The sequence below is a fragment of the Amblyomma americanum genome, chromosome 1 (genome assembly GCF_052857255.1).
Source record: "Amblyomma americanum isolate KBUSLIRL-KWMA chromosome 1, ASM5285725v1, whole genome shotgun sequence".
NCBI classification, from domain to species: Eukaryota; Metazoa; Arthropoda; class Arachnida; order Ixodida; family Ixodidae; genus Amblyomma; species Amblyomma americanum.
In genome coordinates this window covers 248,266,087-248,283,808 of record NC_135497.1, presented here as the reverse complement: position 1 = coordinate 248,283,808, position 17,722 = coordinate 248,266,087, and the positions used below count along the sequence as shown (strand labels likewise).

The 17,722-nt window shown below is 50.3% G+C and overlaps 1 protein-coding gene across 1 annotated transcript; it reads right to left on the bottom strand.

Annotated features, from left to right (window-relative positions):
* Nucleotides 1-7,775: 7,775 nt before the first annotated feature.
* On the bottom strand, nucleotides 7,776-10,387 carry LOC144114892 (uncharacterized). The gene has a single exon (XM_077648906.1). It carries the CDS (start codon nucleotides 9,906-9,908, stop codon nucleotides 8,346-8,348), a length of 1,563 nt encoding a protein of 520 aa, XP_077505032.1. The 5' UTR covers nucleotides 9,909-10,387; the 3' UTR covers nucleotides 7,776-8,345.
* Between the last annotated feature and the right edge of the window lie 7,335 nt (nucleotides 10,388-17,722).

Here is a 17,722-nt window from a genome sequence, read left to right as displayed (position 1 = left end):
CGTTTTTTATGTGGTGCTGGGGCCACTAAACCGAAATATTATTTACGTCTTGTGACATTTTGTCTCGTCTTAGGTCTTAAAAGAGAAGCATGACGTTTCATAGCAGTCATAGTTCGTCGCGAGAGCTTTAGTCGCATGACGCAAAATATGTGCAGGTCACACCTATAACATATTCTATGCAGCGCACACGCAAAAAAAGATTCCGTCACATTTCTGTCATCCCATCGCTAGTGTAGGGTGTCTGTCTGCCCCTTGTTGGCAGACCCCCAACGTTTCTACGAAGCTTGGTCGCATGAGGACAAGCGGTCGTTCCAGGCAAGCGCGTCACAGCGTGTGATCGGAAAAAGTAGCCCACTCAGAGCTGGTGCAACATCCTTTTCAGGCCCGCCGCCGGACTGACACGGGGTCGGCAGGCGGCGGCAAACCGACGGGCGCGTTGTTCAGCCGCCAGCGCACGCCGCCCGTTGGCTATAGTATAGAGCGAGTCGCTCGTCGACGGCACATAGACAAAATTTCAAGAAAAAAATACATAAACAAAGTAGCTGCGTCTCACGATAGTTTCATCTTCGTTCACTAGCTACCACCAAGTTGACAGCAATAGTCTACTCCTAGCTCTAATCCTGCAGGTGTAGTCGCGATTCGCCGTCTTTCCGCACGAGCGGCAAAGAGTTAGCAGACTTGCCGAAACCATGAGGGTGATTACGCGTGTCTAGAACACACTGAAAGAAAAAAAATGTTTTTATCTGCACTGCGAAAAGCGATGTGGCACGATCAGAAATCGGTTCCAGTTAACCTGCAAGGTTTAATTTTTGGTAGCGCCCGCTCATGGCTATATCAAACGTCTGTGACGGCGCTCGAAGCTGACGCGCTGCGAGCTCTTCATACCGTGAAAAGTAAATCTTCCTTTCTTCTTTCACTCCCTCTCTTACCCTTCCCTTACGGCGCGGTTCAGGTGTCCAACGATATATGAGACAGATACTGCGCCATTTCCTTTCCACAAAAACCAACTATTATTATTATAGCCAGTATTAAATGATCCGGAGTTCCCGGGTTCGAACCCGACCGCGGCGGCTGCGTTTTTATGGAGGAAAAACGCTAAGGCGCCCGTGTGCTGTGCGATGTCAGGGCACGTTAAAGATCCCCAGGTGGTCGAAATTATTCTGGAGCCCTCCACTACGGCACCTTTTTCTTCCTTTCCTCTTTCACTCCCTCCCTTATCCCTTCCCTTACGGCGCGGTTCAGGTGTCCAACGATATATGAGACAGATACTGCGCTGTTTCCTTTCCCCAAAAACCAATTATTATTATTATTAGCCAGTATTAAACTGAGCTACGTGATTACAATGCGAGATGGAAATTTATGCTGAGAATACGCATTTAATTTATTTATACTCACTAAACAAATCAATGTCACGAATGTTCCCGAGACCTTCCTGCCGACATCCCGTTTAAAAGATTCCCGCCTGCGATCCGCGGCGCTCTCCAGCCGGGGGGCAACGGTACGCCGCAGCAAATCTCCGCAGTAGCGCAGCCACATGTTCCTCCGCCGTGGTGCGTTGCTCCGTCGACCATTAACCTCGTTGCCGCGATGTTTACGCGAGCGTTCGGGAAGCGCCAGACCAGAAGTGGAGAATAAAGCGAGGGACAAAAAAGCAGCGCCCCTATCGACCTCGCCCTAAGCGTCCTCTGGCTGAACGCAAGGCGCCCCTCCAATATCCTCTGCGGCACAGCGGTAGGGGGAGGAGAAGAGGGAGGGGGGGGGGTCGAGCCGCAGGCCCAGCGGCTTCTCTTTCGTGGATTGGAACTGGCGATAACTAAGGTCTCGTTACCGAACAGGATCAATAAAACACTCGGCCCCCATCTCGGACGAGCCTGTTGAGGCTCATTCCTCTGAAGACGAGCCTCGAATGTTGACACACGCCCCAACAGGGGCTGGCTACCAGTCGGGCGCAGAAAAAAAAAGGAAGAAAAAAAGCAGGAAGGAAGAAAGAACGAGAGAAGGAAAAATAGAAGTTTGGGTTTGAAGTGCACGGAAGAGCGCACCAGCGTGAGGAAGAAAAAATACTGATGGAAAACGCCCCTAGATTGTTTTATTGGACGTGGCTGCGAATCTGAAGTGTCCCTTGCGCTTAGAGTGGCGGTACATAAGTTATCCCAGCATCTCGGTGACGCTGCGGCCTTTGCACAGACTTTGCCCCCTCCGATGACACTGCCACTGTAACCCCCCCCCCCCCCTTTTTGCTTTGTTTTTTCTTGGGCTCTCTTGTTCCGAGCGCATATCGTCTTGTTAGAGCGTGACTAGGAAAGGAAATTGGCCACTGCCCGATGAGGGTGCTGCGCCATTCAAACGTTGTCTAATGCGAGCCGTATGATACTGCACATAAATCGTTGACGAAGCCAGGCAGGGGCTAGGCTGCAACATCCTGCGGGCGATCTATAAATACGGCGCAAGATCAGGCAGTGCACGCATTACTAAGTTACATTTATTTTTATTATTGATTGTACCAGGGTCCAAGCTATAACGAGCAGCACCGATTTCGTGCGCAAAGACCGCAGGTGTCAACCTGAAACGCAGGTTCTAAATTCTCCTTTCCCCTCAAGTTTCTACTGGAATCAATGTTCATCGACCACCACCTTTTACAATGTATTTTTCGCCTTCGTGGCTTTTGGTTGAGCTTTATTCTTTTTTCTTTTTCTTGTATGAAATGACGCAGAAAGTTTCCAAATCACTGCAACCTGCCCACCCTAGTAGCACATGACTGATTTTCAGATATTTCTTCTTTTCTTATTTGGGAGCATTGACTTGTCTCTGCCTTTGTCTTCTGTTCCATTAAAGTCCCTCCTCCTATGCCTTTGTTTTCATTATAGCTGCGCTCCATTTTGCCTGACCTTCTACACAGTGATTTCTACGCAGGTAGGCCGCTTATTTTGTGCAAGTTGGGTAGCCAACCGGAACATTTTACTGGTTAACCTCCCTGTCTTTCCTCTTCTCTCTCTCTCTTCTTCTCTTTCCACTTCTCTCTCTCTGATGATTCAACGACGCATCTACCGAGAAGGGAGGTGTTTTTCTGCCGAAAAGCGAGAACACACGAGCGTACATAGATGCTTGTCTGTGTCTGTGCTCGTGCGAAACTATCACAACGAAGCACACGGTTTATTCGCGCAGATTTTTTCGCACGAGGAGGAACTGCACCTGGTCTAAGTAACTAAGACCCTTAAAGCCTGCTTTATTGTAGCCTTTATCTGCACAGAGTGGTTATGCAATAAGAGTCATCCTAAAGAAGATGTCACACTAGCCTACGAAAACTCGCGCGTTCTCATTTGCGGTCAGATCGAACACCATGCCCGTGTGCTGTGCGATGTCAGTGCACGTTAAAGATCCCCAGGTGGTCCAAATTATTCCGGAGCCCTCCACTACGGCACCTATTCTTCCTTTCTTCTTTCACTCCCTCCTTTATCCCTTCCCTTACGGCGCGGTTCAGGTGTCCAAAGATATATGAGACAAATACTGCGCCATTTCCTTTCCCCAAAAACCAATTATTATTATTATTAGACTTAATAAGGATGGTTAGAGCTTTGTAACTCTAGTTTTTCTCGACAGATATGCCTTTTAATACCCCGTGCGTCGCCAGGTGGCCGAGGAGGGCTGTTTAATCTGCGGGTTTCAGTACGAAGAGATACGAGTAGGTGCGAAAGGTATCCATGCAGCTGCTTTGAAAGGTTAATACCCACTTAGGCTTGTTCGCGTATTTGAGAAGACGTGCCGCGCACAATGACAATTCCGCAAGAACTGTCGCCCCTCGCAACACCACGTACTGATAGCTCGAGGATTACGTTCAGAAAGCTCAACATCTTGTTCCCAGTAACCTTAAACAGTGCCGCACTCGTGATTTTACGCGACAGCGTATACAGCTCGTTCGGTCAAAAAGCCGTCGGCGTTGTAGAATAGTCGGCATCGCGTGTCGGAAATAATCGGAGGCTGCGTAAAAAAAAATCGTATCATGCTAACCGTTTGCCGCAGAATGTTCCGGTTGGTGTCATACGATTCAGGGTTTCGTGTAGCATAAACGTACTAGTTAAGTTACAGCCTAGCTTGCGGCAGGGATTCGAACCGGCGACATATAATCGAGGGCTGTCTAAAAAAAATTGTATCATGGTAATTTGTGGTTCTAGTGATTTATGATTGATTGGTGTGCGATATGCGATGGCGAGTTAATAAAATCATTGTAATTAATTGATTAACTCAAGTAATAAAAATGAAAAAAAATGGAGGACGTTTTAGCTTCGCCTTGAAGAGTGGAACGCGACAGCGTGTGCAGCGCTGCCAGGGAGTCGACGGAACGCCATCGCCCGTTCGGCGCTACGCCTTGCCCGTTGGACAAATCTCTCGGAGTCTCTCGGCGGCCTCTCAAAACAGCCCATCCGCTGCCCGAAGAGTTCTCGAACGGGCTGCAGTGACGCTGCTCCCTGAATTGGCCGTTGTGCGTCTCCTTTGTGATTGTGATTTTAGAGGAAAGGAAAGGCGCAGTAACTGTCTCACATATCGGTTGACACCTCAACCGCGCTTTGAGAGGCCTCCTAGAGACTCCGAGCGATCTGTATAACGGGTAAGGCATTTCCCCGAACGGACGATGGCGTTCCGTGGACTCGCTGGCAGCGCTGCAACACGCTGTCGCGTTCCACTCTTAAAGCCGAAACTTAAACGTCCTCCAATATTTTTGGCTGACCTTTTCTAACCCATCTCGGCGTATTTAATACCGGCTCGTAGAACCCAAAAACATCGTGCAACAGCGCGATATAAATAAACACAGTGGCTTTTAACAGTGACTCATAAACAGATTCTTTTGGAAATGAACAGTTAAACAACAGGTTACCTGCCCACTGAGCACCGCCAAATTTCTCCCTTCTCTAGTGCAATGGCGGTATTGTGCTTTATTTGTTATCGTAGCATCTGCCGCTGCGATGCTTATGACAACCTGCACCCACCGCGCCCATTGTCATGACAAGCTGTTGCATAAAAAAAATTATTCGACAGTGCTGCGCAGTTTACTAAACACGTGAGGCGTCCGGTACGGATGAAGTTAACATCGACTGCGCTTCGTATACGTGACGTCACGTGTGCGCATGTAAGCCCTTGAAAACTTGGAAACCTTTCAATTTGTTCATTTCAAACCAATGGTTTTGCCCCAGCGATGATCTCAACGGCAAACAAGTAAGCTACGCTTTCCAAGTGTAATAATAATAATAATAATAATAATAATAATAATAATAATAATAATAATAATAATAATAATAATAATAATAATAATAATAATAATAATAATAATAATAAATTGGTTTTGGGGGAAAGGAAATGGCGCAGTATTTGTCTCATATATCGTTGGACACCTGAACCGCGCCGTAAGGAAAGGGATAAAGGAGGGATTGAAAGAAGAAAGGAAGAGAGAGGTGCCGTAGTGGAGGGCTCCGGAATAATTTCGACCACCTGGGGATCTTTAACGTGCACTGACATCGCACAGTACACGGGCGCCTTAGCGTTTTGCCTCCATAAAAACGCAGCTGCCGCGGTCGGGTTCGAACCCGGGAACTCCGGATCAGTAGGCCAGCGCCCTAACCACTGAGCCTCCGCGGCGGGTGGAGCGTTCCAAGTGTACTGAACGAATATCAGCGTGTACTTTCACTCCCCCCCCCCCCCCCCCATTATTATGATGGTGGCATCATTGATTTCTCAAAGCTCACGTCACATGTTGCGCCAGTAAACAATATCTTGGGACGGTGTAGAACGAAGCAGCAGTCGTAGCTGGCCCGTCAAAAGATTGCGGAAAATCAGGAAGCCTGTTGTTGGGTCTGTAACCATGGAACCTTCCAACCATGGGACAGTAACCAGGTAAATTTCCTCGGCTTGTCTTAGCACTCCTGTGTTGTTTTGGCTCGCTGGCTACAGATCAGATCGACACTGCGTGATGGATTTGTTGACCGCGGCTATTGCACATCGACAGCGGCGAAGCTAAACACGGCAGTTTACGTGAAATACACGTTAAGGATTCCCCGATGGTAGCAATCAATAGCAGTCTTTCAGTACGTTGCTTTCCTATTGTTTCACCACGTGAAACGCTGCCCTAAACTGAACGCTGTTCGTGACACGGCCGCAGTGTGTTGATAGCATTGCGAACAAACGCGACGGAATAATAATAATAATAATAATTGGTTTTGGGGGAAAGGAAATGGCGCAGTATCTGTCTCATATATCGTTGGACACCTGAACCGCGCCGTAAGGGAAGGGATAAGGGAGGGAGTGAAAGAAGAAAGGAAGAATGAGGTGCCGTAGTGGAGGGCTCCGGAATAATTTCCGCGACGGAATCCGCGTCTCACTTTCTCACCCCATAAGGAACTTTGATGCGCCACGCAGCAAGACATCTCTTCGTTCCACACCGTCGAACAATGCTTGCCGTCTCGCATGGTGACGTAGGCAGTCGCTCGAGAAGTAGGCCACACGTATGCACCTAACTACGTTGCAAAACCCCTATGCCTCTCGTAGCTCGTCTGCTGCAGTCCGCAGAAGACAGCCTGCGCTTGGAAGGAGTGGAAAGTCAGGTTTCGACTGAAGTTTCTTATGTCGTCCACGCGTCTTGAGCTCCGGTATTGCTCAGCGCGCAGTTGCGAAAGTGTTCTGTATCGTGGGCTGACAATGGGAACAGCGTTGTTGCTCGGTGTGGCTCTGAAAAGCAGGGCGAAAACGATTCCTTGTGCGCTCGACACTTCGCAATAGTTTCGGCCAAAGCTTAAATCCTAGCTGCAGTGAAACACATCGTCATCATTGACTGAAAGCTGAAGCGAGCAAGAAGTGTTATTATATCCTTTAATGGGCAGAACTTCCATCTCGCCATACCCCGGCCGCGGCGGTCGAATTTCGATGGAGGCGAAATTCTAGAGGCCCGTGTACTGTGCGATGTCAGTGCACGTTAAAGAACCCCAGGTGGTTGAAATTCCCGGAGCCCTTCACTACAGTGTCTCTCATAGCCTGAGTAGCTTTGGGAAGTTAAACCCCCATAAATCAAACCAAACCACCAAACAAGGGGCGCCAACGTAGACGCACGCTTGGCCGTGCAGGCATGAGCGAGCACAAAGAAGGTAAAAACTGTTGCGCGAGCAGTCTGCACGCGAAGCGCTCGTATTGTGTCCTCTCGAGTCAAGGACCGGGCACTTGTGGATAACACTGATAGGCGATAGGCACCAATGGGTGCTTCCCGGAATCGCAAGCATTCCGCCGTTCGGCCTGCTCGCGAGCCTACAGTGTTGAGTGGGACACGCGGATAAGAGTTCAACAGGGAAGCCTAAACTCGCATGTAATGGGCACCACGTTAGGGCTAGACTGGATGGCAAGAATTTTTCTCGGCACATTTTAGTTTGTACTGCGACTGGAGGGTTCGCGTTTTGCACGCTGACGCGCAGTACGCTGCACGTGTATGCCCTGTGGGTCCCCAATGGAGCCGCAGAGCACACGTATGCACACTCAGGTACTCATAAACAAAACTCGCGGACAAAGCGAGAAACATCGTTATTTCGCGCTTCGCCCGCGTCTGATTATCCGTTACTGCCCCGGAGACATGTAAACTTGAAGAAATAAACACAGAAAATACTGCACGCATTATAGCGCACCGAATCCAGCTAGAACTTCGTGCATCGCATAGTGTAGGACACAGTACGATGGGAAGCCCTAGCGAACTTTGATTCCTCATATCCTCGTTCGATGCATACGATAACAAGACAAAATGATTACAGCGAGTTCAAAAGTATTTATTTTGGAGGATATAAACACTAAAGTCAGTAGAGACATTAACTTTCCCATATGACGCACAAGGTCCGTACACAAGGCTTTGGAGTAAGAAGGGACAAAGTTTGTACATGGTCAAAACGTTGAACAATTTGGCACGGCAGACCTGTGGCCTTATTCGCGGTGGCACATCGCGCACCTTTCGATAGAAGGGACACACACCAACACGAGTTAAAAGCATCGAGCCAACAATACATGACGCAAGACTTGCTGCTTCGAGAAGATCTCTGATCATATGCATGATTGGCAGAGACTAGAGACAAAATAATATTTGCGTTACATTTGTGCTTCAGAACAAAATAAAAAGACATTTATCAGCGGCACACAGAAACATTACATGACCAGCCTTTGATCACAATCACCGGGAACACAAAATCGACGAAAGACAGCGACACAGCTCCTGTCACAAAGCACGAAAATTGCATTGAATTTGAGGCGTTCCTTGCCATTAGTATGTGGCATCTTCTCCAATGTTAGTTTTTTTTTAAGCGGAATTTTATCACAGAAATGTGTCAGCGATCACCGGCATTATCGCCTGCGGCGTCGATTTCTTCGTCGTCGTCGCTTAAGGACGACCTTCGGGTGATCTTGCCTGCGTTCCAGAACTTGAGCTTGGCCGCTCTGGAAAGGAAGCACTGCAGTCCGTTGGCACTGAGTCCGTGGCCATGCCGTAGCCGGACGCTCTTGAGACTAGCGAACCCGTTGCGCTTGGACAGGACAGCGGCCAGCGAGTCTGTCAGTCCCGTGCAGCAGAACAGCTCCATGTGGCGGATGTTTTGGCAGTGCGACAGGAGAAGCTCGCAGGCCTCCCGCGGCACAGTGCGTCCGACGCGAGGGCGCAGTCTCAGCTCCCGCAGGTTCTGGAACGGTCTCGCCACTGCCGCCCTCGAGCTTACCGCCGGGCTTGCGCAGCCCAGCAGGATGAACCAGCGCAGCGACAAGGATTCCAGCTCGGGGCACATGATGTCAGTCCTCGCGAGATCAACAACGTCGAAATGTTCGAGTCCGAGGCGCAGCAGCCTCTTGCCACACAGAGCGAGCAACGGCAGCACATCGTCTGTGTACGAAGACGGTATCGTCGGACTGTTCCTGAGTTCAAGCGAACGCAGTCGTATGAGCTTAGCCAACTCCCTCAGGTTCATATCCTCTTGCACGTGCAGCACAACTTCTTCCAAAGCAGGAAACCATGCCACCAACCTTTCTACGCTCCCCGATCCCATGGACTGACCGCTCTGCAGTGCATGGATGCGGCTCAGTCTTCGGACCCACCAGTCCCGGCGGCCGGAGCTCGCCCTGGCGTCCAGGCTGTCCAGCACCGCCTCCAGGTATACGCAGCGGACTATTTGGAGGTTGGGGAACGTTTCAATCAGCTTGATCACGCCTTCGCCGTTCACGGACGACGGCAGGCGCACCTCAACCAGGCTGCGTTGGATCCCGAGGCCTTCGCTTTGGACGATCTGGGACACGGAAGCAATGTCCTCGGCGTTTATCGAGTAATGCATCACCTCTAGCCGCTGCAGCAACGGGCATGACCTCACCAGTACTTCTAAAGTGTCCCTGTAGATGTCCTGAATGCGGAGCACACGCAGGTTGTGTGCCGACTTCAATATGCGTTGTACGATTTCCTCGCTCCCCGGCGAGTACATCCAGAGTCCCGAGATGGTCAGCTGGCACAGCGAAGCGCCATGTTCCTGGAGCATGCTGAGAATGAACTGCAGGTCCGCCGTGCTGCAGTCGTCGAGGCAGCTCAGGTCGAAGGACTCCACCCCGCAGACCAGCAGCAGCTCGGCTACGCGTCGCACTGCCGGGCTGCGCGCCTCGTCGTCCAGGATGCACTCAAGCAGGTCCTGCCTGACGTGCAGCGGGCAATCGGCGAACGGGTTTTCGGCCAGGGGCGTGACTGGGGTGCCGGGCTCGGACTCTTCGTCCACGCTCTTGCTCCAGCGCCAGACGCTGCGGCCCACTTCGTCGAGGCACTGCTGGCGCAAACTCCAGGGCAGCACGATGCGTGGCCGGCTGGACGAGGACGCCTCGTCGGCGCTGTCCGCGCCGTTCTTCGGGACCGGTGGTGCCATGTCTCGGGCCGAGCGCTTTCTTTTCGTGTACTCCCAGGGCTGCTCGAGTCGGTGGGAACGCTTGCTTCCATGCGGAGGCTGTTTTTCCTTTTGCGGCGCGCGGGCACCTCGACCGGCGATAAAAAGCGGGGAACGCGCGCGGCTGCTGCCTCTCGCATCGGATCACGCTGCGTGCACGTGAACAGTCGTGCCGGCGACCTTCTCTTCCAGCGGCGCGCGCTCGGCGTGCCGGGGAGAGACCAACCAGCTGCGGGGAGAGAGGCGTACGCTGCCGGTTACGTCACGTCGAGAGCGTGCGACTTCCGCCGAGGTCGTCAACAACGCCGCTGCCTTCGCAAAAGCGTCGTCCGCTGGAACCCTTTGCGGGGCCCCCCGAACGCCGCGTGCGGTGTTGCTAAGCCAGCGGCCATTACGGTTACGAAGATATCCCCCGCGCGCTCAAACGGGTTTTCGGGCCGATGTCGGTCGCGTTCGGCCCTTTCTCCGCCAAGGGGGGGGCCGCTGCCGCGTGGAAGAGATCCGCCCTTGAGAGGCGCTGTACACGGCCCACTCCACTTCTGGCACAGCGGCTGCGCAACAAAGGGGTCCGCCGCCATGTTTGCCGGTGCGTTCCTTCCGCGCCGAACGCACCAGGGCCCTTTTTACTAGCGTCGATGCAATTTTGACCCAGTATTATTTGATTATTGTATTGGCCGCTATCCTTGAGGATAGGAGAAGCTTTGCTCAGTTCATCCGGGTAATAATTTTGTAGTACTGCTATCATCTTTGGCCGCTGAATGTTTTATTATGATCCATAATAAAAATAATAATTGGCTTTCTGAGGAAAGGAAATGGCGCAGTATATGTCTCGTATATCGTTGGACACCCGAACCGCGCCCTAATAATAATAATAATAATAAAGGAGGGAGTGAAAGAAGAAATGGAGGAGGTGCCGTAGTGGAGGGCTCCGGAATAATTTCGACCACCTGGGGATCTTTAACGTGCACTGACATCGCACAGCACACGGGCGCCTTAGCGTTTTTGCTCCATAAAAACGCAGCCGCCGCGGTCGGGTTCGAACCCGGGAACTCCCGATCCTGTATCTGAGCAGCATGCGTGTCATGTCAGTGTTGCAGGATGCTACTGCCGCTATGGAAGGTCAGCATTTCTGTGTTCGACTAAATATCATGCGCAAACGAAGAATTTAGCGCGTCTTAGCTTGAGGGTTAGTTGACAGTTTTTACTAAGAAATAGAAATTCGCTTGTTTTCGCCTACAGCGCACGCCCAACATGAACAAAAAATGCCTCAATTGTGCACATTTGTGACTGCAGGGAAAAATATTCACAGGACACACGGGATCAGGACATATAAGTCTGTAATAAGGAAATGATTCTACATAACCTTGGGGGATTTTCCTAAAACGTTGGACCGACATATAAGTCTGTCATCCGAAATATAGCTTGAAAGAAAAGTTGCAAGTGCTCAAATCGGCCTTTTGTAACCGGGAATTTCCTAAACGCGAATAACACTAGCTCCTCAACTGAAAAGAGGAAAAAATATGCTAATGGCTTGCGCTATCTGGCAATATAGTGTGTTGTACAAGCATTATGAGAATTATATTAGAAGCGCAGCAACACATCTTAGCATTGAACTATGCTGTGCCAAGATACCTCGGAAGATCTTCATGGGGAAGTGTAGCCAACACAGTTTACAACTGGACGCACTGTTAGCGTAATCCACAAATTCGCGAAATCAAATCGGTCCTTCTCCGCAATACTTGCTTTTCGCCTTCCTTCGCGTAAACAGATAAGAAAACTGTATTTCTCGTACCCATGGAGGCACTATTACTGCTGCAATGAATCGCACTTTCCGGGAAAAAAAAGGAATATTATTCAAAGCCAAGGCTGCTTTCTGCCGTTAAATTGCGTCGCAGCTGCACATTGAAGCTAAACTCGAGCAACGCCGCGCCGTCCTCACCCGCTGTCTTCTCGATGTAACGGCTGAGGGAGCGTTTGACATTTGTGCAATCGGACACTCTGTCGGCGACTGCCTTGGCATTCTACCCGAGGAACAATAGGCACTTGTCAGCGACACAGAAGGAAACGCCTTCTCTCCTGGCTGTTTGCATAGGAGTCAGGTTGCGTCTCTTTTTGCACCGCTTACAGGTTGCGACAGCAAGGAGATTCTAGTCGGCGGCGAAAGTATCGCCGCGGAGAAAATGCAGACGGAATAAAAAGGTTTCCCTCCAGACATACTAAACGGGATCACGTGACGATGACAATGACGATGGCACCAGCTGTCGAACGCAAGCAGCCGACATATTACGCCCTACGGCATTATGAGTGGTCTTCCTACGTAGGTTCTCACTGCACTTTTTTTTTTTGTCGTCGGCTCGAGTTGTGATTTATACAGCGTCATTGAGCATATAAAGGCAATACCTAGAATTGGCCTTTTGGCAAGGCTGGAAATAAAACTTGCCTGAACCTCCCCTAGAAGTACGTCGGATACGCATGGGCGCTTGCCAGCAGAGTTCATTTGTCGGCGCAGACGCGTATTTCCTCCCGAGGGTAGGCCAGCCGTCTTCACGAGCATGGCGCCATCGAAGGCAAACACGCAGCGCGAAGCGTCGGCGGTCTCCTCAGACTGTCAACACCGTCGCGTGTCGGCTGGCCACGAAGCAGCTGGAAATGAGTGTACGAGGAAACGACAACAAAGGGCACCTTATAGTGCGGAAAAAAGTGTTTCTATTTCAGCATGCTAACATTCGCTGTTGCCCCTAACGTGTACAAATGCCTAATTGCGAGAATAAACGCATTAGCGGTTTTTCTATTCGACTTTCCTTATGAAACGACGTTTACAGATAAGCTGGGCTCACAAAAGCACTCACGGGTGCTGCAAAACAATCACCTAGATCGAATTCACAAAATCATTTGGTACACACACAGCCAGCACAAATAAATAGAATCGGAAGAAAACAGGGACTCAAATACACCATGAAAGCCCCCGCAGAGTTCAAGCTGCAAAAACAATGATATCATTCGCACAAGTCTCTTGGCAGCTGCCTAGACAACGTGTGATTCAGGGCGGTGGACCGAGCAGGGCGGCTAGACAGACTCGTGACACTGACAGCATCCCGCATCGGTCGTTGCACTCCGCTGAGTCGAGTCTAGCTAGCAAACGAGTTCGCGTGTCGTCTTCGCGAAACCGCTGGCATGGCTTAATCACGGACGATTCGTGCGCTATTCATACGCTGTCTCTGCACTCAAACAGGTCGACAAACACGTGAAAGCAGGCGCTCTCTTCGCTTTCGCTCTTTCGTGTCGAGCAGTAGAAAAAAATCACTGTGCCTGGCCCGAACAGCCGCCATCATTACCCATGACACACGCAGTACTCATTTTAAAGGAGCGAGAATTACTCGGCAATTTAGTGCATTACTAACGCTCTGAATTCCTCCTTGCATATTTAAAGGTATAGCTTTTAATAGAAAACTTGAAAGAAAATTTTAGTATCACTCTGCTGTCTGCATCCACACTGTTTCTTGTCGTCCTTAGCTCTATTTTGAGCTAAGCAAAAAAACAAAGCCAGCAGCAATTACTTTCGACCGTCATTCACCTCAGCAGCTTATCAATGTTTGCATGGCATATGAGTGTACCGCACGGTGTACAGGCAGCACATTCGAGACAGTGAGTGACAAAGGCAGTCGGGCGCGAAATTGAACAGCATGTACACTTCTGGTGCATAGCTGCTAACGTGGATGCGCTGGCTAAGGATCGGGAAGAAGCAGTTCCTAGAAATTGTGAGGTCCGTGTGCACGAGCTAAAACTTCTGCCCCGCTCTCCTTCGTGGCTATAGTTCGGCCGTCTGCCTGCGAATGAATAGCAAACAGAGATGACCTCGATAAGCGCGATATGGACACGGACACGAGCTCAGCCGTGCGCACACACGCGCAATCGCAGGCTAACACGAGACAACCTTTGCCACGGGCAGCCGAGGGCTTACCTCTGTCACTCGGTGACATGTGCCGAAGGCTGATAGAGTACCTGTTATCACCTCCGTAAACACTACAGTCCAAAGTGTCACGTTTATGCGCTGGTGTCACGGTGAAATTATACTGGCGAGCACCAAGCCGTCTGGTCTTCTCAACGCCACCGTCGCCTTTGTTCACGTTTTCTTTCCTAAGCGACACCAATGACCGCCCCGCGAGAGAAAGCACGTGTGCGGCGTCAACAGATGCAACGCGATACTCATAGAGCACTGCCTTACTTGTATTTGGCTCTGTATTGCTCCTTTTGGGAGGCTTTGTACCAAAAGAATGCTCCAAATAGGAGCCGTGAGAATGCGGGTGATATTCGCATACCTTCTAGAGCCACCGAAAGCAGGCACCCTTCAACATTGCCTCACAATACAGCGAGCTCGCAATATCGCGTGTCAGTCGTTGGTGGCTGCATTCGCAAACAGTTTGGCGAAAAATACACCGCTTACTTGCAAGTTTGCGCCCGCAGTTTCAACGACTTGTATTTCCGCTTCTGTGATGTGTTTGCTGCTGTACGGCTGTGAAGGACGACAGGGGCCACTCCTATCACTTTCTAGAGCTGCTGTGGAGTGCTGTACAGTCTGCTGTAAAAATTCCAAAATCCAGCCTATAGTCTCCTAGGCGCATTCGCGAAGTGTCCTGCACATTTTTGACAGATGATGCACTTCCAGAGCACATATTTTACGATCGAAGGATGCTGAGGTACAAAAGAAGCAGTTTTACTTTGGGACCTCCTACTGAAACTTGTGATTCATTTGTATTTACAATAAATGTGTCTCTATCTCTCTCTGTCTGTAACGTAAACCAAGACAGTAAGGGCAAACGGCAGCAAAGGTACACGACGATATTTATGATGCGCCTGAGCGCGAATGTGTGACCAGTCATCAGGCGGAAATTAAGTATTACGCTTCTTTTTCCAGATATCCGCGTCATCTTCGGTGAATACTTTACACTGAAGACACACTGTATGACGATAATGACGTCAAAAACAGCGCCCAGCGCGCGGCGATGCACTCGGCGTTCGCTGCAGCGCCGAGCCTCATCGTCGTCCCAGGCGAACCTGAACCTACGACGCCTGTCGCATTGTGTAAATGTGAGCCGCTGTTGCGAGGCGAACGCGCGCGCGCCGGTCGCGTGTGTCAACCGAGGAAGCGCCCTCGCCCGTGGGAAGCGGCAGCGAGCGGCGGCGGGAAGAAGCCACCGCCGCGCGGCGAATGCCGGAGGTTCGCTCCGAAACCGCGCCGCGAAGAACAGGCCTTGACGCTCATGTCACGCGCCAAGGTCGAAAAACAAGCAGATTCTGAGCGGCGTCCGGCCGCCGCGCGACGATGCGAAGAAGCGACTTCACTATCGTGCGGTCTCTGCCATCTCTTTTTTAAATGAACGTATTCTTCCGGAAAAGCCTACATCCGCGCATTTTTTTTTCCTCCTCATTTCCTTTAATAGTCCGCGTAAACACGGATTCCCCGTGTGAACGCGGGTGCATTATTTTACCGCGGTTTTCGAGCCTCCAGTCCCATCAGACACCGAAGCACCGAGTGAGGGAAGCGAAGCTACCCTTTCCTACACTGATCTTATTTTGTGTTTCATTTTCGCCATTGTTCGTGTCGCAAGCTCAGAAAAAAAACAGCTGTGCGCTGTAAATCAGCATGTGACCTGGACGCGTGAAAAGTACAACGTACATTGCTGAAATCTTACAATGTCCCAAAAGCCTGAGCTACCAACTAAGCAAAAAAGAAGGTGTGAAATAGGTGATGTAATTTTCGCCGTTTCCTGCCGTCTCATGCCGTTGACACCCAGACGTCACTATATTGTACGTTTCATTGACTAAGACAGCCGTTTACAACCTACTTCAGAAAATGTGAACCTGGTATTGCGAATGGTATAGTGCAAATCGGGCGACAAAAAACCCTCCCCACGCTTTATTTGTACAGACAATGAGACCAGGCACCTCAGAAGTTTTAAAGACAGGCAAACTAAGGAACGAGCGCACTTTAGTACCGTGTGCGGTATTACGAGGCTAGGGCAGCTCTGACGTCCTTTACCAAAACGTGCTTGCATGTGCGCAGAAGTCAGTTTTCAGTACTCCCTTTCCCTTGAGCTCATTACCGGGATACCCATTCTACACACGCCACACACCCGCGCCTGCCTTTCAGTGCACTCGGAAGCCTACGTATATGCTTGCAGATAAGTGCAAGCGCTTTGGCTAAATTCTCATCTCGTCGGCCACGCGTACATCAAAGAGTACTTCCGAGCAGGCGCCGTGCAGGCGCACAGGTGGCACTTGCGAAAGAGCGCTTCGCTCGGTGGCCACCTAAGCATCACCCACACGCCAGTGCCTCGATTGCTCGAATGCTCATAAGCGACCCTCAAAGTGGGAATCATCGAGCCAGAAGTAGCTGCAGAGCACCCGTTTTACTTGCCATGCTCTTAACTGCTCATCGCGCATTTCCGGTATACTGGATCGAGAGAAGCAAGCTGCATCTATTCAGAGATGCGAACTTTGTGATTCAGCTTGTGGCTGACTCACAGCGCGGATTGACGACACAGCGGCCCTCGGTGACGTTGATCTCGCCCACAGACCCTGGATCTGGTCTTCCTCGTGAGGGCGGCGGAACATTCCCCCTGATTGTGATGCCAGGTCGCTCCGCCGCGCGTATGGCAACCGGTTTGCTTGGCGTCAGAGAACCTTTCGGCAGACCCTTCAAATGAGTCACCGCACGTGCTACTGACGCAAGAAACACGCGGCGGATGAGGTTATTTGGAACGTGCTCGCAGCTGCGCTTACAATGAATTTATAAGTTCAGACCGCAACAGAACCGGAGGGCGCAGCTCTTGCTGACGTGGAATTTTGCGTTCTGATAGTTCAAAAAGCATTAGCAACATCGAATTTTCGGTGCATTTGACATAAGAGTCCAACAGTAACCTCAACGTAATCTGTTTTTCGTGTTGAAGAATCCGTTGCGCAATAAACGTCTGTTTTCCGGGTAGCGAAAAGAAATACCCTGTGCGAAGAGAACCGTGTGAAGGCGACCTGTAAAGATATACCTCTAGGGGAGTTCCAAACAAGGCAACCTAAGAACTCCCTCATCCAGGTAAGGCGTAAGAGGGCGCTGTCGAGATTGGGCCCCGTGAGGTATTTAAATACTTGTACATAAGGTGCCCTGACTCACAGTGGCCGAAAGGAATAGAAAATTGACCAGGAAACCAAGACGGCGGAATAAAGGCCTTTAAACGACAGGTAAAAAATGTGGAAGGTAAAAACTGGATTAATTCAATGGGAAAAAGCAGACTTTAGACCTGTGCAGAAAAAAAAAAAGATGCTTCAGGAAGGAATCGTAATTTGATAACTCCAGTGTCAGTGCCCTATGCTCTTTGAAGCGAGATCAGGGCGCCTTGTAACGCGAGGTTACGAAAGGAAATTTAACCAGAAAGATGACATTAGTGGACTGTGTAGTAAATCAGTGGAAACAATTGAGCATATTTGCTAGAATGTGGCAGTATCCGTCCAGACGTCGGTGCAGGCACAGTCGTTCTCCCAAAGGCCTTGAGGTTTAGAAATAAGATAGGTTGTGGGAATGAATCTGCGGTAGACGTTAACAAAAAGCGGTTGGAAGATTGGTGGGTCAAAAGCAGGGAGGTGACGAAAGGACACGAGATTAGGATTAAAAACTGGTCAAACGTAAACGTAAATGTAAACCGTGTTTATGAAAAGCCGATTTTAGAGATAATACCGTTAAGCTTGACAGACTGGTTTAGAGTGAAGTAAAGAAAAAAATATACCTAACATGGTGGTACCTT

Bases quoted from the DNA above. Each gene is read 5' to 3' on its own strand.
- LOC144114892 (XM_077648906.1), bottom strand. From the start codon at position 9,908: ATGGCACCACCGGTCCCGAAGAACGGCGCGGACAGCGCCGACGAGGCG.